General features: G+C 49.4%; 1 protein-coding gene across 8 annotated transcripts in view; it reads right to left on the minus strand.

The window, feature by feature from the left end:
• CELF2 (CUGBP Elav-like family member 2) overlaps positions 1-25,033 on the minus strand; it is a 298,791-nt gene that overhangs the window by 37,175 nt on the left and 236,583 nt on the right. For all 8 annotated transcript variants that reach the window (XM_025853498.2, XM_025853497.2, XM_025853500.2 and 5 more), the window contains 3 exons: positions 24,301-24,459; positions 20,686-20,749; positions 11,275-11,409 (listed from right to left, as the gene is read on the minus strand). In XM_025853498.2, the coding sequence (XP_025709283.1) occupies positions 11,275-11,409; positions 20,686-20,749; positions 24,301-24,459 (358 nt within the window). The remainder of the gene's footprint in view (positions 1-11,274; positions 11,410-20,685; positions 20,750-24,300; positions 24,460-25,033) is intronic.

Below are 25,033 nucleotides of genomic sequence, written 5' to 3' on the forward strand. Positions count from 1 at the left end.
CTTGTAACCGTAGAACGTGCTGATCTGACCAGCTCTGTGCTCCCGAGAGAAGGGGCAGGAAACGAGCCTCTGTGGGAAGCAGGTGCGTGTCGGCGGGTCACTGAAAACCTGTCTGAATCTGGGTTTGGAAGGCCCGGCTCCGGGGGAGGGGGGGCAGTTTGCCCAGAGGGACAAAGCACTCCTTTCTGGGAGGCAGATCTTCCTTTGGATGAGAGGCCAAGGTCGGCCAGGGCCACACGCTCGGCCACCAGCGTCCTTGAGCGGGGAGCGCGGGCCGCAGATGTGCGTGTGCACGTGGGCGGGGTGGCTGCCCTTGGGAACGGCCACCAGCTTGCCCAGGGCCTCAGTGCCCGACGACATGGCGGCCGCTGCAAGGACGTCCTGCCCCGTCATGGTTCCCTCCCGCTCTTGAATCCAGCAGTGCCATTTTACCTTCGGTAAGTACGGTGTGTTGATTCTATAACCTCAAGTCCAATCTGAGGTGCTGTGGGAAGTTCATCGCCCACTTGTTCAGCTGAGCCCCAGAGCAGAGAGAAGGAAGGAATGGGTCCCCTCCCTGCATTTACATTCTAATGCTCTCAGAAGGGTGGGAAGACACTCATTTTTCCGAAGGCAAAAGGTTCAGTGGAAAATATCCCTGGATCTTCTTCTAGTTTTAACCTAGTTTCCTGTTGTCAACAGGAGAATTTTATATCATCCCCAAATAATGAAATACTCTTTCCTATAAGATACTTAAATGTTGTCCTTTAAAAAAAGCGACAGTGTGCGTGCTACATACATATTAACCTCAGTATTTCAGTAAAAGTGAACAATTCCATTTCACAACTGAGAAAGCTAAATAAAGATGAAATGACTTGCTCCAAATCAGTCTTTCAACTCTTGGTCAAGACGTCCACACACTCTAGAAAGAAAATGAAATTGTAACTCCTCTAGTACATTCTCCAGATTACCTATTTTTTTTAAACCTCTGCCCTGGGCATGAACTTTTTTGTCTCTAGCACTGCCTATTGAAGTTCTTCACCTACATGTGACGGAAGTGCCTCTCCGTTCTGAGTTCCTTGCCCCCTCACCAACCCTGACCGCCGTGTGCCCATGTCTCCACGGGGAAGGGCGTGTTCCCCCTCTCAAGGCTCCACCGCCCCTGTCCACGGCGCTGACTCGGGGTTCACGCCCCGTCGCGCACACGGTCATGCACACACAGTGCGGGGGGAGAGCGAGGCAGGGCAGGGTCCGCCCTCCCAGCTGGTGACAGACCGCCCCCCCACGCACGGCCTCGGCGACGTGGGACACCCATCGAGGAGGGTTTGACTCCATCCCCCGCCGAGCACCTTCCGACTCAGCCCATCCTCTCCCCTCGCGTTGGCCTCTCCCTGTTCTTTCATTCTGGCTCCTCTTTTAGCTTAGAAACATGTTCCGGTTTTCTTCATCGTCATCTCGGGACGTCCTGACCCTGATGCTTTTATAGACTTTTTTTTTTTAATCACTGCATTTCACGACAGTATCACACATCAGTATGTCATTCTCGCCTCCGGCCCCGCATTCCCCGTGTCTCACTGCCTGCAGAGCTGTGACATCTACTCCACGACAGTGACCGGCCACGCAAGGGGGGCCCAAGGGCCTGACCGCTGAATTCAAATGCCAATTCTGTGTGCTCACCTGTCACCTTCCTGCTTGAAGCTGCTCTGCCTGGTCCCCCGAGACCCCGCTCCCAGCACGTGGTTCCTCCCGTCCGTCCCACAGTCAGTCATCCGCCAGCACGGCGTACCCAGGCTCCTCCTCAGCTCTGTTCGGTGATTCTAACTCAACGGTATCACCCACGCCCATGCTGAGGTCAGCCCACCTCACCTCCGTAGCTGATTTTCAACCCACTCTTCTGACTCTGAGCTCCACGACCAACTCAAAGGCCAGATATCCAACCGCTTGGTGGGTGCATTTGCACGAAAGGCCTGTTCACAGGTGCTTCAGCTCAATCGAATTGCAAAATCGAATCACCATGGGCTCGAACTTTCCCTTCTCCTGCCTCCCCTCTCTCTACTAACGAAAACACCGTGACGCGGGTCCCCCGCACCACACGCTTCTGTCCCCTTCAAGCCCTCCTCTCTGTCCCTCACCCACAAACAGTCAGTGCTCAAGTCCCATGGCACACTTCCTTGTGCTCAAAGTCCTTAGATGCCCTTCACCGCCCACCAGAGAAAGTTCTGGCTCCTTAGCCACAGCGTTCAGGGCCCTCCCTGGTCATCACTTCCCATACTTCTCACGCTTGTGAACAAGGAGAGGAGTTTCCATTTGCTGGCTAAGTCCTTCTTCTGTATTTTCTCATGTTTGACACATTTGCTAGAACTTCTATTCCTTCTTGACATCTCAAAATCCTGCCCAGTCCTAAAATTTGGGCTCAAGTGTCAGCGGTTCTATTGAAAACGTCCCCACCTCCTCAAGACAGAATGTGTCCTGTCACTGATACCTTGTACCTTATCTGACTTCCTGCTTTTCAACTAGATTGATCTGGGTGGTGCATTTTGCTTATTTTTTTTTTTTTTTTGCATGTGGCCCCTGCATCTAGTTTATAGCAGTTCGTGGGATTAAACCATCTATGAACTAAAGGTTCCAACTTTGTTGCTTTCAAGTCTTAAAACATGGACCTTAGACCATAAACCTCTGGGAAGCTGTGACCGGCAACTTTTGGTGGCAAAAGTTGGTTGCCTTTCCCACCTGATATAAAATACAATTAAGCGATTAATACATGCTTTTTACCAGTGCTAACAGTGATAACCAGGCTGTATCAGACAGCAACACGGGTAGTTTACTGGGGAAGAGAATCTCTCTGTGTTGTACAGAAAATACACCTCTGAGCTTGTACACACATCAGCAAGGGATCTGATGTGGGTCTGCCGCACAACGGGGGAGACCGTGCAGAACGTTATTTACAATGAATCACTAACACTGGGCCAGCACAGAACCCCAGAGCTGCTCCAAGCAAACATACAAAGAATGAGAGCCAATATCTGAAAACATGAAAAGGTGTACCCCAAACAAGGCAGGACCAAAGCACTGAGTGGTAAGGGGGAGACAGTCCTAGGCACACACCCAGGACCCGTCTGCCCCCGGGGTACAGGACAAGCAGGGCTCAGGGCACAGGTAGAATCGGCTTGCGTAAGTCCAAGTGTGGGCTCTGCAGAGAAGTGGTGATCCGTAAGTATCTCTACCCCCCTCAGCCGGGAGGCTGTATGAAGCTTTAAATTAGTTCAGGACTGTCCGGAGACGGCAGTCTGCCCCACGTCAGGGGCACCTCACCAACTGCGACACCAGGATGCCTTAGGGAATTAGCTGCCTTTCTGCCGATGTGGCCCAATGGACTTCTCATTTTCTTGAGGCTAAGTGAAAGCGTCCGGGAATTCCGTATCAAAATGCCCAGCACACCCAGAGCCGAGCGACACTCCTCTGGTTGGGAGGCGTTTACATGTTTGTTTTGTTTTGTTTTTTGTGTGTGTGTGCGTGTGTGTGTGTGTGTGTGTGTGTGTGTGTGTGTGTGTGTTTAAAGCCCAGAAGTAGGATGATCAATGCCAAATAAAGAAGCACTGACTGGACAGACAGACCGACCACTACCAGTTACCTCCCCCCCCCCCAAAAAAAAGGTTTTGAATGCCTAAGAACTTTGGAAATCATTTGGTTTTTGTGAAATGCCTGTGTTGAGAAGCCACAGAGCAGAAGCTCACGTACACTTACTCTTTGGACTCCTACCACCTGCCACATCTACTCTAGGGCTGCACACCTTCTCAGGGCTCTTTGCTCTGTTAAAGGTGCAGAACAACAGGTGAAGCTTCCAGAGGAGGGAGAAAGCCGAAGAAGACTCCTCCCTTCCCCACTGAGTCTAATTCACAAAATTTTAATAGAACGTAAACAAAAGTGTTGGTTGCGGTTTTTTAAAGGGTGTCAACGTTATATTTTATATTTCAAGGCTCACCAAATCATTTGACTACAGTGGACATTTGGCTTTTTGAAAAACTAATGCTAGAATATAAACTACACGAGGGAGGGCGGGGATTTTTGTCTGCACGGTCCACTGAGATGGGTTTCAAATGCCTAGAACAGTCGTGGGCGCGGAGGAGACGTTCAGCAAATGTGTGTGGAAGAGACGAAAAAATATACCCGGAAATTATAGTTACTATGGTGACATTTTATTTATGGAGCTTTTACATTGTGTTCAACTCCATTAACGTCAACGAAAATCAAGTGAGCCCTGTAACGTCAGGAACAAGTTAACGCACGGAAACCTTCTAGAAAAGAAAATGTTGAGAGTTGCAGGAAGTGAGCAAAGAATGGGACTGTCTGTTCTTTTTCTGTAGCAATAGGGTGTAAAGCTGTTAGATTCAACCCCACAAATAAATAGCGAATTTTAACGACCTTCCTGACTAAAACACTTAAAAAGTATAGCTAATGATGGGGAAAACTGACTGTTTCGAGACTTTTCTTTGGTAACAAGCAGTGAAAAAAGATGAGTGTCAGGAGGAAGATGGGAGGGTCAGGGACGCCGGTCAAGGCTGAGGACAGTGTAAGTAGGAACATCCTGGACAGATGACTGGGCTCTTGCTTCCGATGAGCAGCGTGGGCTGTGGAGGGCCACGTGGCCCGAGCGAGGCACACGTGCTTCAGGTTGCTGCTTGAGGGTGATCTCTCGAAAGCCCGCACTCAAGTAGATGGTTCTCGACAAGATGAAATGCCTTTATTCGACTCTCATGCTTGTATCATGACATCAAGACGTTCTGAAAGCCAGTCTTCGTAAAATGATGAGAATAAAAAAAATGTTTTATGTGATTTTGTACTAGCGGAAATTGGTATGGTTCGTCCTTCAGGAACCTGTCAGACCAGGGTTTTCATCTGGAAGGTGTGGCTCTTGTGGGATTACGGATGCACCGGGTCACGGGTCAAAGGTGGGTGTGGGGACCCTGTCACGCGTCACCACGGCAGAGCCGGCTGCCCCCTTTAGAGATGGATGCGCTGTTCTAGGCCGAACATACGCCTTAGAACACCTGCCTTACAACATCGTCACTTGGCTACGCGACTGAATTAAAAACCATCTGATGGTCTGTGATGTGCTGCTCCCAAAGCAGGGGGGATTACAAGTAAATAAACCGTTCCTACTTGGAAAGAACTTACTATCTAGACAGTGAGGGAGAGCGCATGTCCTCAATCAACCATCCTGCAGAAAAAGGACGTGACGTGTCCCGGCACAAGTATGAACAATGTACCTGGGTGGCCCAGAAGAGGAGATGGCATTTCTAGAAGCCTCTTCCCTGCCTGACACTGCAGCTTTCCCTTTCGTCTCCACATCCCACAAGGAACATCTAAGAGAGCTCAGGGTTAGAACTAGCAAAGTATTTATGCTAGAAATGTAATGTGGAAACACTTAATTCTTCCTGGAAGGCTTCATGGTGGAGGGGGTATTTGCAATGATTCTTAAAAGTCTTCGAGTATTAAAAGCAATTTTTATCAATTCCTAGAAAACATTCTTTTCCTGCAGCTTAATTTACATAGCATAAACTATACTTTTTATGATGTGCCTTAAGAACACCAAACTGACACCCATAGATGAATCTTCCCAAGCACTGACGCTGCAGTAAATCAGGGATGTAGGAGATTTTCACAGGAGGAAACAGGAAAAGGCACATCCGGCCGAGAAGCCAGCAGAAATAAAGGCATAGAGGCCGACCGTGTGTTTGGGGAGGATGAAGAACGGCCTGGTTTAGCTGGAGAGGTGCTGGTGGGGGGCGGGTGCCGGCAGGACAGTGTGGAGGAAGACCAGGGAGCACCCTGAATGCCACGCCAAGCGGCCTGTTTTACTCCAGGGCACGCCGAACCGCATGGAAAGTGTCGGACGGAGCCGTCTTGTTTTGCCAACAGTGGGCAAAACGGACTGAGGGCCAGAGCGGACGTGGGGGCCGCTCTGACAGCACAAAGGGAAGACTAGAGCTTCGTCCATCCAGAGAGGGGAGAAGAGGACGTTCCAGAGAAGGAACCAGAACTGCCTGGATGCGTGGCGGAGGAGACGCACAACCAACCTGGAGGCCGGTCTGAAGTGGCCGAGGAAAGCTGAGATGAGCCATGTCGTGGGGGTGCTGCTCTGTGGACCGAGTGACTCTCAGGCTTCCCGGGGCTGGGGGATCCCTGGAGTGGCCTCGGGGGGACACGGCCTCTCCCAGGACCCCCCGTGTGTCTGTCCCTCTCCCGGCTCATCACACGCCACCCGGTGCTCCTGTCCCCCGCGTGTGACGGCTGGGAGGCGGAGGTGCGGGGCCCAATCACATCCGTGACACGGGTTCCCGCAGGGGTCGCACGCAGATACACGTGGGGGACAAACGCCTCTGGTCACGCTGAGAGCCTCCGGGGTGACCGTGAGGATAACTCCTCACGCAGCTGCCCTGGTGACAGGGGTGTGTGACGCTGAAGGGAACCACTCACCGGTCCTTCGGACCTGAGGACCCCAGGAAGTGAGGATCACATGGAAACAACTCTAGGCTCCGGGAACCTTAAACAGCCCCCGAGGAGGGGCCGCCGTGTCCTCGGGACTGTATCTGTCCCCGCCTTCAAGGAGGCAGGCCACCTCTTGAAGACGGGGAGGAAAAAATATTGACTCGGATGTAAAGGGACAACTATTTTGAAAAGCCAACGGTGGGAATGGAAAAAAAATCCTCCCTAACATTTTAAAATGCCTTATATACTATCAAAGGAAATTATCTATTATCCTGAAGTGTGCACTTGATTGAGTGTACTTGCAGAAGCATTTGGAGAATTTTAGAACATCTTAAAAAAAAACAGAAGTGGAATAACGGTGTACATGAACGCAATATTATGTTTGAGACAGAAAATGCCAAAGACACGTGCCTGGGTGCTGATAGTAATGCTCCCTCTCTCAAGCTCTCAAAATCACCCGGCAAAAACAACAAATCCACGAGCGGGGGAGAAGACCAACATTACCATCTTTCTTTAAGACCTCACTGCATACCTTGTAGACAATTTCTTCTTTATACCAACACAGAGACACATTCCTCAAAAGCAGGTTCAAAATTTAGAGAAGAAATGACCCAAGAATTAATTAACTAAATAGGAGAATGAAGTAAACAAAGGAAAAATTATCATCAAAATAAAAGACAAGAAACACGATTAAATTAGGCTTCAAAAGACCCGTGAGAAACCCATAAAAGGCGTAATATGCATTTACCTGGTTTTTATTCTTTCATGATTTAATTTCTAATTTTATTCACTACCATCTGATAATTGCATGAAACACTTATGCTAACCATGGGCAATTTAAACTGTTTTAATTTTTATTTCAAGGCCATGAGACAAAGGAACCTATTTATTGCCTAAGGGGATTTTTTTTTTTAACAAAAATTAAAGCTTAATCTTTCATGTTTTAAAGCATGGACTGTTCAAAATAATTTATAATAATGCTGTAGGGAGACTGTGCCTGGGTATGCAAAACTGAAATGCTAAATTTACAATTATTAAAAAAAATTAATAGTTTGGGGGATTGACCTGTCCCTTTCAAGATGGGATTGGTCTGAAGTGTAGGGGACAGCTTTAAAAACAGGGTAAAGCCAAGGCCTGTGCGGGACCCCATGCGATGGGGCATCAGTGCATTTCACAGATGGACTGGACTGCTAGTGGTACATGATGACAGGTCCTGTTTTTTATTATTTAAAAATAAATAATGGCATTAGCCTTGAGAACTACTTCATACACCTTTCATTTCATAGAAAATTGCTCTGATGAAGTGGGGGGTCATGAATTCTACCAGCCACATTTTCTGTGACTCGGAAAAAGTCCCTGGTGGAAATTAGAGAAATAATTTACTTTCACTTAAATGCCAGATTTTTTTGGTTAACTTAAGAAAAATAATTGACATGTAGATTTAAAATTCTTGCTGCTGCTACAGGTCAGGATTCTAATGAGATACTTTCAGCTGTTAAGCAAAGCATTGCTCAGTAGAGGGGAGAAAAACCACTTTCAATGGTGCCCCAGCAGAACTTAGGGAAGGGCAAAACGCCTCTTTGAGAGCAAAGGTAAGGACACTTTGCTGTGGGGAGGAGGGAAACAGATCTCAGGACACATTTTCCCTTTCGTTAAGAGCTCAGGAAAAACCTGAAAATGGTCAAATGTGTTTAAAGTTCCTTAAACACACAGGCCATCTTCCTCCGCTGTCTGAGTACCCCCCACTGGAAAAAGGTTCCAGCGTCTTTGAGCGGCTGACCCTACTGGATGGAAAGCACGTGAATCCAGGGACATGGAGGCCCCCCCCCCCGCCGCCGCTGCCCCCAGCACCATGGCTTCCTTGCTGGTGAGTGATGGTGCCAGTGCCCTCCCACCTTCTCGCTTGCTTGCTCTGTCTTCACCTGAATGCTCCTTCCCTAGCGAACCAGGCGGCCTCCAGCTCCCTTCACTGTCCACCACGGTCGGTCTGGTGTGTCCTCACAGCACCGCCTGGCCTGGCATATATGGGGCGTGCTGACCTGCTTGTTGTCTGAGATCCCCGAACCAAGTGGAAGACTCCTGAGAACAGGGGGCACGTCTGCTCTGCTCCCCGCCCCCCCCGGCCCCCCTGCACCCGGGCCAGGGCCCGACACCAGACAGCCCCTCATAGCTGGTATCTCTCAACTCCGCTGTCTACACTGACCAACTCATGTCCTGTGTGCACTTGACTTCTTAAACTGACAAGTCTTCTTTTAAAGAACGAAATGTTCAAATATTAGTTCTGATTCCCCAGAGCCAAGGCATATTCCAGCCCAAATATCACAATGGGAGAACATATCCTAATAAAGCCAAATGAACTCTCACAAGCAAACAACAGGCCACGTATCATTAGCCAAAATATCCACTTATGATAATGGTCCATCTCTGGAATGGCAGAACAATTTCTATGTCACTACAATACTCAATATATCAAAGTTAAAGACTTTTAGGGCTGATGGTCCAAACTGTAGGCTAAATGGCCCCTTGACATTTAAGGACAAATTTTCTTTTTTTCCCTACTTTATTACCAATAATTACCAATTATTTCCTACTTTATTCCCTTTATTATGATGTGGTCAGCTTCTGCTGCTTACTCTTGATAAAAGGAAGAGAAGATGAAGACCAAGGTTGGAAAAATTATAATTTACTTTTGCCAAATATGGCTAACACTGATTTGCCTTTTTTTAAAAAAAAGCTACTAATCCTCTTTATTTTTATATAAGCAAATAAAAAGCAATCAGGTTATAAATGACTTTTAATTTCTTTTCTCTCCAAGTAAAACAGTTAAAAACATCAGCTTCTGAAACAAATAATGCAACATATGTTAAGAAAAAAGAAAAGAAGATAGCAGGAGGGGAAGAATGAAGGGGAGTAAGTCGGAGGGGGAGACGAACCATGAGAGACGATGGACTCTGAGAAACAAACTGAGGGTTCTAGAGGGGAGGGGGGTGGGGGGATGGGTTAGCCTGGTGACGGGTATTAAAGAGGGCACGTTCTGCGTGGGGCACTGGGTGTTATGCACAAACAATGAATCATGGAACACTACATCAAAAACTAATGATGTAATGTATGGTGATGAACATAACAATAAAAAAATTTAAGGAAAAAACCCACCAGCTTCTGACTAAAGATACAATAAAATGGGTGTATGATACTTTGTGCTTTTTTAATGTAATCATTCCATAGTCCCCATAGGGGAGATAAACGTCCTTATTTAAGAAAATGCTTTTCAATCTGATTTATAAAAAAGGTAAATCAGCGAGGTCAAATGTTTAACTTGCTTTTAGGAAGTCACTACTATCTTTATAAAGGGGAATTTATGTCAGAGATGCCTATTTCTTTTTTTCTTTTAAGATTTTATTCATTTATTTGACAGACAGAGAAAGCGCATGCATAAGCAGGGGAAGCAGCAGAGGGGGAGGGGGAAGCAGGCTCCCTGCTGAGCACAGAGCCCAACACGGGATCGATCCCAGGACCCTGAGATCATGACCTGAGCCGAAGGCAGATGCTTAACCGACTGAGCCACCCAGGTGCCCTGAAAAATATCTATTTCTTAAACAGGGTCATTGGAGGATTTACTTAAGTAACAAGTTTATGTACTGCATTAGAGTTGTGACTTAATTTGCTGGGAAAAAACCCAAACAGCTGAAAGTTGGTATTTTGGAAATACCATCTACTTTGCCAAACAAGGCCCGCACATGGTAACGGTACATTTTGGAAGACATTTTAGAGAACCAAGTCAACACAGCTCTGTGCTGCTGCTGGGGAGGACAGGGCCGTGTACGACGAGTCCCCTCGGCCTCTCCTGAATGTCTCTGCGGCGTGTCTCTGCAGCCTGGACTCAGGGAAACGTGTGCCATACCCAGGGTTTCATCACCAAGCCACAGGCTTGGCTTCTGAGGGGGGCACAGGCTCCCCGGGAGGCCCCACTCCTTCCTGTGGTCAAAAGCCTTAAGAAAGCCAGCCTGCCATGTTTTTTGGGTTCTCCTGAAAGCGAGCCCCGCACTGGCCCACGGGAGTTTCTTCAACAGCCCGCTAGTGCGCTGGGCAGAGCCGGCAGAGGGCCGTGGGCTTTGCAGGGCTGGGAGGGAGCCCGGCCAGGGCCCGGCAGTCCTCCTCCATGCACCCGGGGGCGGGGGGAGCCTCATCTATCAAGGCCTAGAAAATTGAGAGAGGAAGAAAAGCCAGCAGAACGGTTTTTAAGACACAAATCATGGTATCTAAGCAACCACATTATGTCTGGCTCGGATGAAAAGAAAAATGGCATCTGGTTTTGAATAAGGCGACAACATTTCCGAGGAGAAAGACTTTAAATTGCATCGCCCAGAAGGCGACCGGGAGCCAACAACAACGATGGTCCTCTCTAGACTGTGGGCTTTGAAAGCAAACGGGCAGGGGCAGGACGGAGCGGCTTGGAAAACAGGATGCCGGGATGACTAGCGATGTTGAGACGCGGCAGAGAGCTCCTGAATGGCTAAGGACCGCGACAAAGAGAGCCGCACACACAGGAGGGAGAGAGGGAGGCCCTTCCTGGAGGCGCCCGCTGGAGCGCTGGCCGGAGCGGGCGGGGGCCGGCCACCAGCTCGGTGGTGGAGTCCCTCCCAGAACACTCTCTTCCTTGTCTGCCTCGGAAAATCAAACGCACAGGCCTCGGCGCTCCGGGTCTTTAGGGAACTTCACGCGGGTCCAGTCCCCCCGCCCTCGACGCCCGCAGCCCGCGCTGGGCGCCGTCCTCCCCATGTCCCCAGAGGGAGGGCACCCCCTTACCGGGACTGGTGAGGGCTCCCAGGGCACTGCTCGTGGTGGACAGAGGGTTTGCATTGGTGGTGGTGGCTGAGGTCTGGGCCGCGGCCGCGGCGGCCGCCAGCGTTGCCAGGTTCTGTAACTGCAGAGCATTCATGCCTGTGGAGGGAAGAGAAACGCCACCTTAGCAAGAGGCCCGCTTGGCCGGGCTCCAAACATGAGGGCAGCCGGCGAGAGCAGGGGCCCCGGGCAGCAGGCCCTGCGAGGGCACGCTCTGCCCAGCTGCCTTGGTGACTCGGGCGCCCCCGTGCTTCCCAGCGGAGCCACCTACTGCATGCCCGGCTGCCTGTCCGCACCCAGGACGCGTCCCCGACCGCCCCCTCCCAGGGCCGTGGAGATCACTGGGAAAGACGAGGAAGATTCTGTGTGCGCCCTGGCCACGCAGCTGTCCGGAAACCGTGAGCCGGGGGCTGGGTGGCTGCAGGACGGGCCGCCGGGGAAGCCCACTGCTGGCACCGAGAAGGTTAAAAGCTCCTGCTCTGAACTTGAATTGCTGTGGCTTCCTGGTGCTGCTGCTTTACCAGCTGTGGAACTTGGGGCGAATGGCTTCCTCTGGTTTCCTGCTTAGTGAGCGGCACCATTCCCTGCTGCTCACCCCCAAGGGCAGGTGCAGCTTAAATGAGATAAAGAACGCAAACCGCTTAGCACCGTGATGGGCACAGCGTCAACACCCGTGTTAGCGACTCTTACGGATGTCCTCTCTCCACACCTACTGTAAATGTGAACCCGAAAATGTGACCATGATAGGAACTCACAAAACATCTGAGGAATAAAAAAAGGAAGGAATAAAAACAGCAATGCTGTCTATTTTTATCTGTAAAGTGCCTGTATTTGCATTTTCCTGTTTTAAAGAAGGACCGCCTTTAACCAGAATCGATCTCTGGCTAGTGAAAATGAAGCAAAGAACAGCAAAGAGAAGTGAAACTTTGCAAGAACACGAGGGTGGGGGACCAGCTGAGCTCTGGGGGTGTCACCTGTCACGGGGAGGCTGCCTGGCCTGGGGGGGGGCTCGGGGGTGGTGCCCGCATCGCCTCCCCACCTCTGTTTCGCAACCCAAGGCTCTCTGAACATTCAGTCTTTGTCCATGATTCTCTCTGCACAGGTCTCTCCCTACACAGAGGAATTTTATACAGAAAGATACTAGTGTTAAGTAATCCGCTTAATTTTATTTTCTTCTCATGTCTCAAATCCAGGTACTTAATAAATGCCTACTGAGAAAATTTAATCTGCTTTAGAGAGGCTAGCCAGATCACGGCTTCCTTCCGTGTTGGGGGTGGTGGTGGATGGAAGGGTGAGAGAACGTTCTAGCAACATACCTGTGAAAGCCCCTAGCCACGGGCGTGGAGCCCTCCACCTGAGCATGACTGGGAGCACAGCTGCTAGGCTCACTGACCCTGCTCCTCCAGTCTGGCTCAATCACAGGTCACTTCTACTCAGCAGAGAGCTCCTGATATTTTTGCTGCAAAACGGCTCCTCATTTTGCTCAAAACGACACTCTGTCTTCTTCCAGGAGACATCCAGCCTTCTTGGCTTAGGGGGCAAGCCAAACACCTGTTTTTCAAAACCCACTTAGGGCCTGGGGATGCTTCAAAGCAGGACACAAGTTTTTGTGGAATCCTGCTAACCTCTGCAAGGAAAGTGCAGACTTCCACCAACCCTGTTTTCTCCAGTTAACGCAACTGGAGTGAGGAACCAGTTCCCAACCCCGGCCCCCCACATTTCTGCTTCTCTTGATGCAGAGGCGTCCCTTCCTTCACCCTGTCCTGTGTGGCCAGGGCCTGGGCTGCACAACTTTCTCTGTTAGTGACTAAGAGCCACGATTTCCTAGAGGCCATGCCTCGACAGGGGCGCCCATGGTGCTGAGAAGTAGAGCAGGTGCCAGGCAGGCTTCTCATGCTTCACACGCGCTCCCTTCCTTAGTGTTCGTAACAAACCCGTGGGACCAAGTCACTCGTGGCCCTCTCCACACCACAGGCAGAGAAGACAGAGCCCGGACAGGTCCAACCCTGGGGAAGCAGAGCCTCTCACAGCGAGCCCGGCCTCTCCCTGCCACCGAGGCCTCCCCCCGAGTGCTCCTTCTGGCCTTCTGGTTCCACTGCGGCTCTTCTTCCCTCCTCTTCCTCAGGGCGCTTGCTCTCCACTTACTTCACTCAATTCTGCACCCTGAAATTTAGGGGGCATGGGGTGCAAGAGAGAAAGGGTGGTGAGCACAAGACTTCCGAAGGAAACGTGCCCAGGGCATTCGCAGTCCACGTTAACCAGGTCTTCCCACTGGCCACCGCGGCCCAGTGCACGTCCGACGGCGGGCACAGGGGGAAGCTGCAGGGGGACGGCCGAGCCCGGCACCACCAGGCCTCAGTCCCGCCTGCCGGCCGCCCCGGATCTGACGTGCAGCCTTCTCAGTGCTCCCTGCTTGGTTCGGGGCTCGGGTCCCCAGGAGCAAGGCCCGGGTGCGTGGTCTCCAGCGGGAGCTGAGAACGGAGTTAGCCAGGAACCGGGCCACACCTGCGTCCTGCATCTGGTTCTCTAAATCACAGAATCGATCCTTTAATTTCTTTTTTTTTTTTTAAAGATTTTTATTTATTTGAGAGAGAGAGAATGAGAGATAGAGAGCACAAGAGGGAAGAGGGTCAGAGGGAGAAGCAGACTCCCTGCTGAGCAGGGAGCCCGAAGTGGGACTCGATCCCGGGACTCCAGGATCATGACCTGAGCCGAAGGCAGTCGCTTAACCAACTGAGCCACCCTGGCGCCCTCGATCCTTTAATTTCTTAATGTGATTTCCTTTTCCACCCATTACCAGAATCCCCAACATCACAGATCACCAGTTCCAGATTCCTCGAGGGACAAATAGGCCGTGACCTCCTTCTGGTGAGGACCGAGCATGTTGCAGGGCTGTGTCCCTCCTGCGCGGTCCTCAGCTTTACTCAGGGTTCTTAACCGCAGTCCCCCAAGGGGAGGCCGGGGGGCTGAAATCACGTGAGAAGCATGTGTAGCTTGGGCACCACGTTCCTGGTGAGAGAGCCTCGAGGTGAAGCAGCTCCCACCTACCAAGGGGCATGAGTCCTGGCAGAAAATCATCGAGCTGGAGGCTGGGCTCGGGCAGCGGCTGTGCCTGGGGTGGAGTGGGGGGTCCGAGGAAACCTGGGCTTGGAACGGACTGTGCGGAGGAAGGGAACCGAGGACAGAAACAGCTCTAGCTCCTGTTCTGAAGACGGATGCACAAACAAGACCGTGCAGGGAAGCCAGACGAGCCAGGGACTCTCCCAGAACTTCCAGGCTGAGGCTGAACCCCAGGGGCACGCACACTGAGCTGGGACCCAGGAGCCTAAGGCAGCGGGTCAGCCCCCTCTGCAGGGCTCACTGTGGGCTGGCCACGGGGCAACAAGGCTACCACTCCCTGCGGCGTGGCCTTCTGTCCAGGCCGACGGAGGCCCAAGGCTGGTCCTCTAGTGTGTCCCTGCGGGAAAACAGCCTCCCATGGGGGGTGAGGGCCTTCTAAATGCTGCTGGCCCACCACCCTGGTCACAGGGCCAGTCCTGGGGTATGCCGAGCCCCCGACAAGTTCCCCTGGGGCACAGGGATCTGGACCCTTCCCTGCCAACAGCACACAAGCCTGGTGGCGGATGCTCGGCTCTCCCTGCCCCCTGCTGTGCTCCCACAGCCAGTGTGGACATCACACATACTATCGGTCCTATTGAGGGAAGGGCCTTGGGGGCCCATGCTGCTTCCAGAAAAGCCGCCTGCCCCGGGTAGGGACAGCAGCCCCGTAGCTACGCACGTGAGGCCCTCGATCCTCTCCCTCTTCAACCACACCGGACCGTCTGTGGCAACTCTGGTTCTCCGACGTCAAGCATTTGCACACTCAACCACACTGGCCTCCTCTGGGCCCGGCCAACACTGGTGGGGCTCTCTGCATCCCCATTTCGGTTCTTTCCTGTCGTTCTCTTGTGTCTTTGGGGTGTGTGAGCCACCCTGTTCCTTCCTCGCTCAGCTCCCTTCATGGACCCTCTGGGTCATCTGCCCACCGGTCACCCTCTCCGTCACCCCCGCACGGCGATCTGGAGGGGGCGCCAGACGGAGCGGCCTGGCCAGGGAGCTGGGCCCCAAGCCTGGGGAAAGGCGGTCTCCCAAGAAAAGCAACCGCTTTTAACCTCACCAAGCACTCTGCTCCGAGGGGCGTCACAAAAACCAGGGGCAACAATCTGGGTGACTAGAAATACAAAACATTTAAATACATTTTATGAAATCCTACAGCGTGCCAAGACCAAGATGGTAAAAAAAAAAAAAAAAAAAAAAAATTGGGAAATATAGGCATTCAACTTTTCATTCATTACTTGGGAAAAGAAAAATCCTTCTCCAGACGAAGAAATGATGTACAAAACAGATGTGCAATATGCCTACTTGAAATTTAAGATTTAAAAAAATTATTTGTAAGGAGAAGGGCATGAAAATTTAATTTAATGTTCACCTTAGGTAATTTTGTGTCTTATTGTTCATAGCAATTACCATAAATCTGCATATCAATAAGCGAGAACAGATGTCAGTTGTTACAAGTGCTTGCCAATCAGGTCTGTTAAAAAGTGACAGATGGGTGGTTATGGAATGTTCTCATAAGGCCTATTAGCACATTCGCAGTGAGAGGGTGGGAGGCTCCGCTCCAGGAAGGCCCGGGGATGATCTTCGTGAACCCAGAGCCCCCACCTCACGACTCAGGTGCCTCCAGGCGCGGAGACCCTCAGCCCTCCCCGCGCACTGGCTCCTGCAAGGGTCTCCCCGTCTTGTCCTCCTGTCCCCGACGTGCCGGGGCGGCCTTCTGGAGAGACAGGATCCCGCACCGAGGAAGGGAGAGCAGCTTTGCTGTTTTGAGCAAAGAACTGTGCTGTACGCTCTCCCTGTCGCTTTTAAAACTTAGGCCAGATTTTCCGGAAGAGAATTACTACCAGCTTTGCTGACTCGGTGGAGTGCAGCAGTTCTGTGTCTACCAACAACACGTAGCTCCGTAAATCGACAGATAAACTCTTCTTCTTTGTTGCTCTGTAAATCTTTAACTTCTTTAAATGACGCCTCCGCGTGCTGGGGGGGGGGGGGAACCAACCCAAAACCTCCCTAACAAAACCCAGCCCACTCTTAACACATGTGCAAGGCCTTACAGAATGGAGGGAGGCAGCTTTCCTGTGTTGCTTCTCTGTGCACCATTTTGGAGCACTCTGCGTTCCTGATCTATGGCTCGGATTTGTTATTTGGCCCGTGAAACCGTTTGCAGAGGAAGGTCACTGCAGTCTGTGTTTGGGCGAACATATCTGCACTTGCTGAGACACGGAGCACCGGTTTATAGCTTTGGCACAGTCTGGAGCTCAGGGTTCGGATGTGCCCAAAATTTGGACCTGCCCCTTCCTGGCCCAGTGACTTGGGGCACGTTTGTGAATGACTTTCTAATCCTCGGTTGCCCCACCTGTGAAGCGGGACGCTTGTGCTCCCTGGGATCTTTGTATCTTGGTCCGCCCTGTGCCCTTGCCCACTGCTGTGGTCTCAGAGTGTTATTATTTAACGCTTTTCTACTTCAGCTTTTTCAACGGCAGTGGAGTAACGAAGTGCAGGTTTTGTCCTTGGCGCGCTGTGAGGATAAACTGCGTGATGATTTCAAGGAGCGCTGTTAAAAACAAAATTGTGAACTAGGACCCCTGCTTATCTATCTAGCGCCGTGCTAGAGGAATGCGGTGAGAAGAGAAACTGATGACCGATAAGTCACTTTTCCCTAATTCCTTCTTCTTTAGGGAAAAAAAAAAATCCAGACTCTTAGCCCAAAGTTTCTGAGATTTCAGAAATTCATGGGACAAATATCACAGTTGAGTGAGAAATGGACAAGTTTTTCTTAGAGGTTTTAAGAGGGAAAATAAAATCAATCAACTTTAAGGATGCGCAGAAAGTATACGTGAAAGCATTCAGCTTCTAAAGATTTGAGCCTGATCTAGTTTCTGCTCTTAAGTTCTATATTCAGTAAAGGTTCCCTTCTATAAAATCACGAAGCACAGGTGAAGTTATTTTTAGTTTGAAAGGGAAATGGTAAATTATTTTGGGGAAACAAGTATAGTTGATGCCTCATTCCATTTTATTGAGACAAATACTTCATGACTTGTCATCAAAAATTTTTCTTTCTTTTTTTGGCTTTATTTTCTGCTCAGACAGAAAGTGTTTTACTCATTCGAATGAGACATTTCAGACTTCAGTGATAAACTTCAATCTCCTGAAGGATAGACTGTTGTATTTTGAGAGCTGTTCACAAAAAATTATTGCTGGTTTCTGAAATGATGTTTCTCTCTCTTTGGTGACAGTGTTCCAAGCCGGACTGCTTGAACTTTACAAGTGGAATTTATTTTATGGCGCCGTAAGACGTAAACACTGCATTTGAATCATGTAGGTGCCCATTTGAATTGTGCCACAATCTCAGCCCCTCAACAAGCATTTTAACTTCAGGTGGGATTTGGGATAAGTGGCCTCTTGGATTTCGTCCTATCGTGTCTACCGGATGTTATGGACCATGCGCTTGGTCACATGTTTGAGTGTACCAACTATTGCCAAATCCTCGACAACTCCACCGTGAAGATACTGTCATTAAGTTTATATAATGTTTCCTTGGCTTAGAAGGTTAAGGCTAAAGTCAAAGTTCTCAATTGATAAAAACAGGGCATTGAACTTAAACATCCCTGGGAATATATCCAAAATATCAAATTTGCATTTGTCGATTTATAAATGGATTCACCCATCCACTCCAAAATAGTCAGTAGCACCTCTCAGCAGGGCCAGGCTGAGTTCCTCTTGGCTTGAGAGTGTTTGAGGAAAGGAAGGAAGGAAGGGCTTTAGGGCACCCCTCCCATATTATGTGGGGTGTCAGGGAAGCCTCCTTTATTTTTTAAAGATTCATTTATTTTAAGAGAGAAAGAGGGAGAGATCGCGAGAGTGAGTGGGGGGGGGAGGGGGGGGGGGGCAGAGGGCTAGAAAGAATCTCAAGCAGATCCTGCACTGAGCACGGAGCCCAGCGTGGGGCTCAATCTCATGACCCTGAGATCATGACCTGAGATGAAATCAAGAGTCAGATGCTCAACTGACTGAACCACCCGGATGCCCCAGGGAAGCCTCCTTCAGAGAGGTACTTCTATTACCAGTTCACTTTATAATACTGGTCTGGATGACTGGCAAAGACAAAAGTTAAGTCCAACTTTGGGAGAGGATGAAAGAGCAGGAGGCCATATAACTTGATTTTACTGGCAAAAAAAAAATACATATAAAATATATAAAAATATTTATAAAAAATAAAAAAATATATATATATATTTATTCCAAACCAGTGTTTCAAATAGGAAGATGAAACTTGATTTTCCCTATGAATGAAGAAACCACCTTTCTGGCAATCGCCAAGCAGATGGAGCCCTGACATCGACGTCCTTGATCTAAACGTTCAAGGTGAGGGTAGATAATGGACTGCTCAGCATTTGATTTCACAGCCTGTGCAGACTTAGTGTGCTGAATTTTAGATGTTGAAGGTTCAAGAACGGGGTGTTTTGGATGGCCCAGAGCATTTACGGAATGCCTTTAAATTCGCCATCTGCTCGATGCACCTTCTAAGGTGACTCCCGGATAGCCTTAGTTTCTAAATGAGCATGCAGACCATGTAAATGCTAACATCCTGACCTGTGGCTGGCAACGCAGAGGAGACCACGGTCTAATGAAAAATGACAGGGCGCTCTGTCCACCCAGGAAGATGCGCTTGGCAGTTGCCTCAGGACCCAGTGACCTTCTCTGCATAATTCAACTGTCAGAGTGGGATAGCCGGAGGCTTCCTCTAAGGAAAGACCCTAATTTTGGATCTGGGTGGGTCCATACCATTAGAAGGAAAAATAAATAAATCTTGCACTGGCAGGAAATATGACAAATCTTCACATTTACTGTAGAGCTAGCCATCTGGAGGTCTTCTCTTTAAAACACAGAGAACTCCCTGGATATTTTACTGTTGTCTCTCCAGTTCCTTTCGCAGAACTAAAAATTCACCATTCCGGGTGATCCTTAGGCTCCAAGGCCAGCTTCCCAAAATGTATTCATAAAGATGCTGCTGAAAGATTGAACTACTTACCATTTTAACATTTATTTTTTCCCTAGCACACCAAAAGCAGTATTACAATAAAACACACTGGCAGTGTCAGGAGATTTAAAGCCCAGTGAATAATTCTGCATTTTTTTTTTTTTTTTAACTGTAGGCCAGTATATTCTGTCAGACGACAGGTTCCCCTTAGCCTGTAGGGCTGTAGGGGAAGGCTGGGCTGAGGATCACAGAACACATGTGAGGACAAAGTCCTTCCAGATCCATTCAAAGTGAAACAAACAAACAAAACCAAGGATACTTTTTTAGAAAAAAAAAAAAAAAAGAGAAAAAAGGAGTTTTCATAGTGACAGGAAAAAAAAAACCTGGCTTCTATTCTGTACCGTCAGGTTTCATTTCATTGAGTCAGGGTGTCCTTCATTAAAAACAAATGGTGCTTGATTCTAATGTGCCAAAAATCTGTTCTTCTCCCTGCCCTCTCCCCTCCATCTTTCTGGAATCAAACGAGGGAAAAGTGTCCTTGCTGTTCCTCACGGCAGGTGAACAGCACCTGTGTTCTGATGGATTGTGCGGGCCGCCTTCCCTGGCCCCATGGAAGTTAGGGCCGGAGCCTGGAAGGGGACACCGTAGGAGTGACCTTTCACTAATCACTGCACTTCAGTGACTACTGGCATAGCTCATTATACAGAGAAATCCTTTATGAGCCAGATTTCAAATCCAGCCCTACTTTGATTTTCTCGAGAACAAAGATCATACTTGCACATAAAAGCTTCTGATGTATACTTCTGTCAACTGGGGTACCAAAGTAAAAAAAAAAAAAAAAAGCACCCTGTTAATTGTCTATGGTTATCAGGGGACCGCAAACTGTATCAAAGATAGGCCTGCAATCTTGGCTTTCATTATGGAGGTCAGAATATTTATTGACTGCTTCTTATTAAAATTTTAGAAGGACGTCAATCATTTTGGCTGCCCTGGATAGAAGGAATCTTATTGGAAATTCCCCAGCAATCAATCCCATTAAAAAACAAAAGCAGCAGACAACTCTGGAGGATATGATGGAGGGCTTCGCAGCCCCTCCGGCTCCCACAGTTCGAGAAGCCCGAGGTGGGAAAGCAGCCCCCCAGCAGCGGACTCTAACTGTAACACCCGTGTCCGAAGGCGAACACGGCTGCTCGTTGCTCTCTGTTCTTCGTTTTTCCTGCTTGTTTTCTTGGCCCTCTGAAGCCACCCAAGTTCAGACAACAGCACGGTCCAAAGCAAAGGCATGTGTCATGACTTACCAGCCATCTGCTGAATGCCACTGAACGCACCCAGGTTGCTGGAGGAGGTGGCTTGCTGCAGAAGCTGCAAAGGGAGGGAAAAGCGGACTGTCAGACCAAAGTGGAGACAGGACCAGGCAGCTTCCGAACCAGGGGTGGGGGGGGGGAGGGGCGTCCAGCTTCCTGTACATTTATACAGTCGCTTGCTGCTTCCTATTCATGGGCCGAAGGTTCCCACAGTTGGGGCTGTAAATCCATATTAATGTCTAATCTCTATTAAGAAACACAGACACCGGGAAAACTCAGTAACACTGCTGCCTTAAAACAATCAATTTAGTCTTTTTAACAACCAGGCGTTACACCTATTGAAACCAACACGGTGTGACTCACGCGGGCCCTCTGTAGCCTAGCGGTTACCACAGCTCAGCTCTGTCAATTAAGGCCCACCCCTCGGTCCAACGGCTCAGCGGCCTTCATCCTCCACGGGAAGCACCTGGATTCATGGACTCTTGGGCCAACGGAGACATCACTACGGTAACTACAGACACACACATACCTATGCACAGCCACACAGGTATGCCTGTGACCACAGACCAAGACAACGGTCACCCATTGGAAGCTGGTCTTCACTGGCAGAGGGGAACATACAATTTGTCAGGATTTAGAAGTATCTGGTGTGATGTACAATGACACTGCGTTACAGGTATGTCAGCATCTTTTAAAAAAAAAAAAGGTTAACGCCCCTGTCTCTGCGTTTTTCCCTGGCGCTTTCAAAACCACATCTTACCCCCCAAATCAGTGGGTACCACAAGGTAAAGCAAGTGGTTACTGTTGTAAAGTGCTGAATTCAGCTGAATGATAGGTTAACTTAGGTGCTATACTGTTAACCTAGGTTTACTGATACCCTCTTTTTGATAAGGTAGATCAATGCAGGCTTCGTCTGGATGTAGGAGCACATAGTTATCTCCTATGCACAAATGTACGCAGGTACCAAAAAGGCACAGATTCACCAAAGTTATTATTGAGAAATGTTATGAGACTATGTGCTTAGGAGAAACAAGACCCATTTGTGATTTTTTTAAAATAGCTTTCAGAATTTAGTTGGAGCACTGCAGAACCACATGGAGAGTCATTCCTCTGGGCAAGGGTAGGTTTTTTTTTTTTCAGTTCAATACCAAGCAAAGTCTACAACTTGGACAGGACTCAGAAATGGGCATCTATCCACTGACTTAAAAGCATGAGGTGGAATGGAATCTCAGTGGCTGATTCAACCTGAGTCTCAGTTACAATGATATTATGGGGATTAACAGTGACTGGTACCAGAAGAATGTGATGTTTACTCATCCCTCCTGACTCGCTGAAATGCACTGCCGAGGTATTACACACAGACTCAGACACGCACACGAGGAACAGTGAGGAAAAAGGAGAAGCTAGGGATTAACCATTCCGACAGAGAGAAATCCCTTCCTTTGGTTTGATGTCGTGGGTTTCCCATTCTCTTGTGGTTACAAGCCCTTACTCCCTCTCCTACTATGTATGCTTAAAAATTAAAGCGAAGTAAAATTAAATTAGCTTTGCAGCTCTTTTGAGGAATTAATACTACCTAATGGGGTATCTGGAAATACGTGCAGTGTCCTTAAACTATTACCCAGGACTCTATCCACTGATAACCATTCTCTGGTGGGCTGGAGTCAGAATCTACCCCTCAGCCCACAAGTAGGGAATGCCTTAAAGGCTCTTCCAAAGAAATGGGCTTCCAACTGAAAGGGGCAGAACAAATATGGCCGAGAAAGAATGGGAGCCCACGGTAGGAGCAAACATGACTAAGATCATAGAAAAATATGTTTTTATAAACGAGGTTGAGTTGAACTCTGAATTCTTTATCCAGGGCACAGAAATAATTTGCAGATGCAGTCAAAGAAACATGTGCCAGAGATTTTTGTCCTCTGTGAGCCATGGGAGAGGTGCCAGAAAACTGGGGACAGGCGCAGGTGTCTCGGTTTTTAGAAACGATGGAGCAGGAAGCTGGATTCTTAGAAATTATGAAAAGGTGAGCCTGACATCAATCTCTGATCCCAATTCTGATATCCATAAACAGATGGCTTGTGAAAAACTGAAAAGCACAAGTTTGGGAAAAACAACTGACTGTTAAGCTAGACTCATTTCTTGTTTCACAAAAGCTTAGACTGAGAGACCAAGAAAACGCTATGGCAAAGCAAATACAGATTTTTAGCAGGACCTCTGATGAAATCGCTCATGATGTCTTTGTGGATATGACTGAGAAATGGCTATGAGGTGACGGTAGAGTCAGTCAATGTCTTTATTAAAGGCTCAGCTGAAGATGGGAGAAGCGGGTGCCTCCTTCATGAAGCAAATGTGTACCGAGTAGGTAGTACAGCCAAACCCCACTGGGCACGGGCCCCGGTGGGTAAAGGGAGGAAAATGAGCCAGAGCAGAGGGCTGAAATCCCGCCCGACAGACGGCTAGTGGCTCGGTCTTGGTGCAGTTGCGTAACCTCTCGGAGCCTCTTTCCTCCCCTATACGGGCAGGCTCTTCTTACTATTCAAGGTCAGAGGGAGGACAAACTGCGCAGGCTCTGCTACAGAGTAAGCCTAACGGATCCCGCAGTCCCAGAGGGACAGTTAAAATGTCAGGTGACAGAATTAGGAGAGAACACACACGCATGCACGCACGTACACACGGGCACACCCCGAGAGGCTAGGACACCAGGCCCAAACTTGCGATATGAAACCATAGTAATCAATGTGAAGTCCAGCCTGTAGGTGCCAAAGCAGAGAAATGGGGTAGACCACCAGGATTTAGCAGTGGTTCATGTAAAAATAAATAAAAAGCTGGACCCGTGTTAGCTGCCTTCTGCCTCACGCGTGAGTGACATGGTTAGCACGAGGACCCCTCTCAGGCCACGCAAAGATATTTTAAAGTCCACACTAGGGGTCACTGCCCTGTGCACTGTTTAAATTTTACCAGGGGAACTGACTTACATTCTGGTCACTGGATTTTACTAAAGACATCGACGGAGATGGGGTAGGGTAGCACAAGGAATAACAGGAACATGAAAGTTTAAAACAATGTAATGTAAAGGAATGGTTGAAAGAACTGGGTTTATTTGCCCTGCAATAGGATCTCATTTTCGGGTTCCGAATAGATGGGAGAAACGTCTGATTTCGTCAGCGCGGTTCTGCAGGGAAGGGCCCGGACCACCGAGTGGAGGGGCCCATGGGGCTTCGCGGGGAAACCTCCATGGGACGTGCTAACCTCTGGGGCCACACCTGCCTCGGGGTTGCTGAATCACTGTCAAGCGCGCTGCGTCCCTTCTCATGCAAGATGTTATGAGGTCTCTGAAACACACCGGTTAGCAATTTAGCCTCGTGGGACTCGGCTCAGCCTTCATCTGGCCAGAATGAAATGAGTCATGTCCTCACGCTACTCAGGTTACCTTGGAAAAATTTTCTGCATCAACGCTGATTTCAATAATTTCCTGAGATTCAAAATGCCCCCACATGGAATTCTTTCGAGAACTTGGTGGGGGGGGGGCGAGGCGGTTTCGGGAGGCACAGCGGGGACGGCCCCCCTCTGCCCTCTCGGCGCCCAGGCGCTGGCGGGTCCCGCACTTACCGCCAGGTACTGCGGGGTGAGTCCGCCCAGGCCCGTCAGGTTCCCCCAGGTGGCAGTGTTGAGCTGCTGCATCTGCTGTGCCAGCTGCTGCTGGAGGCGACGTTGCTCCTTGTCCTTCTGAGTATCCGCGAACTTCACTACGATGGGTGAGGAGCAGCCCTGTGGTCAGACACAGCGGAAAGTGAAGAGGGGGTTACCGCCTGGCTGAATCCTCTCACGACACTCAGCCCTGGGGCTAGCTCTCTCATCTCAACTATCTAGGAGCACACGGAACCGTCTGAACGGTTTTTTTTTTTTTTTTTTAACCGTCTGATACTCCTTCTTCTTCTCTGACCAGTACCATCAAGAGAAACTTCCAGACACTGTCACTGGTTTCTCTGGGGATCTGGTGGTCGGTGAAGCCATTTGCTTTCTTGCTCTGGTTATTAAACTGCCTCTCCTCCTCTCTTCGCGTGTCTTCCTCCAACCTTTCCAGGACCTCCTCAGAGACAAGAGACCTTATCATCGTTCTTTAATTGGGCTTCCTGGTGCGCTTGTCTGCAAGATAGACTTGTCTGTGTGTCTGCCTGTTTCCGCACGTGAGCAGGGGACAGAGGAGGAGAGAAGCTTCGATGGGAAGGAAAACGTCCCTCGTTCATGTATTTATTTTTTCACTCTTCCCAACTGTCAGTGCTGCGTTTTTGAACTTTGGAATGCGGGAGTCCTCCCGACCCAGCACTGCAGATAGGGAGAC

This window comes from Callorhinus ursinus, unplaced genomic scaffold, assembly GCF_003265705.2.
Source record: "Callorhinus ursinus isolate GAN/ISIS: 27379988/994484 unplaced genomic scaffold, GSC_fseal_2.0 scaffold36, whole genome shotgun sequence".
NCBI classification, from domain to species: Eukaryota; Metazoa; Chordata; class Mammalia; order Carnivora; family Otariidae; genus Callorhinus; species Callorhinus ursinus.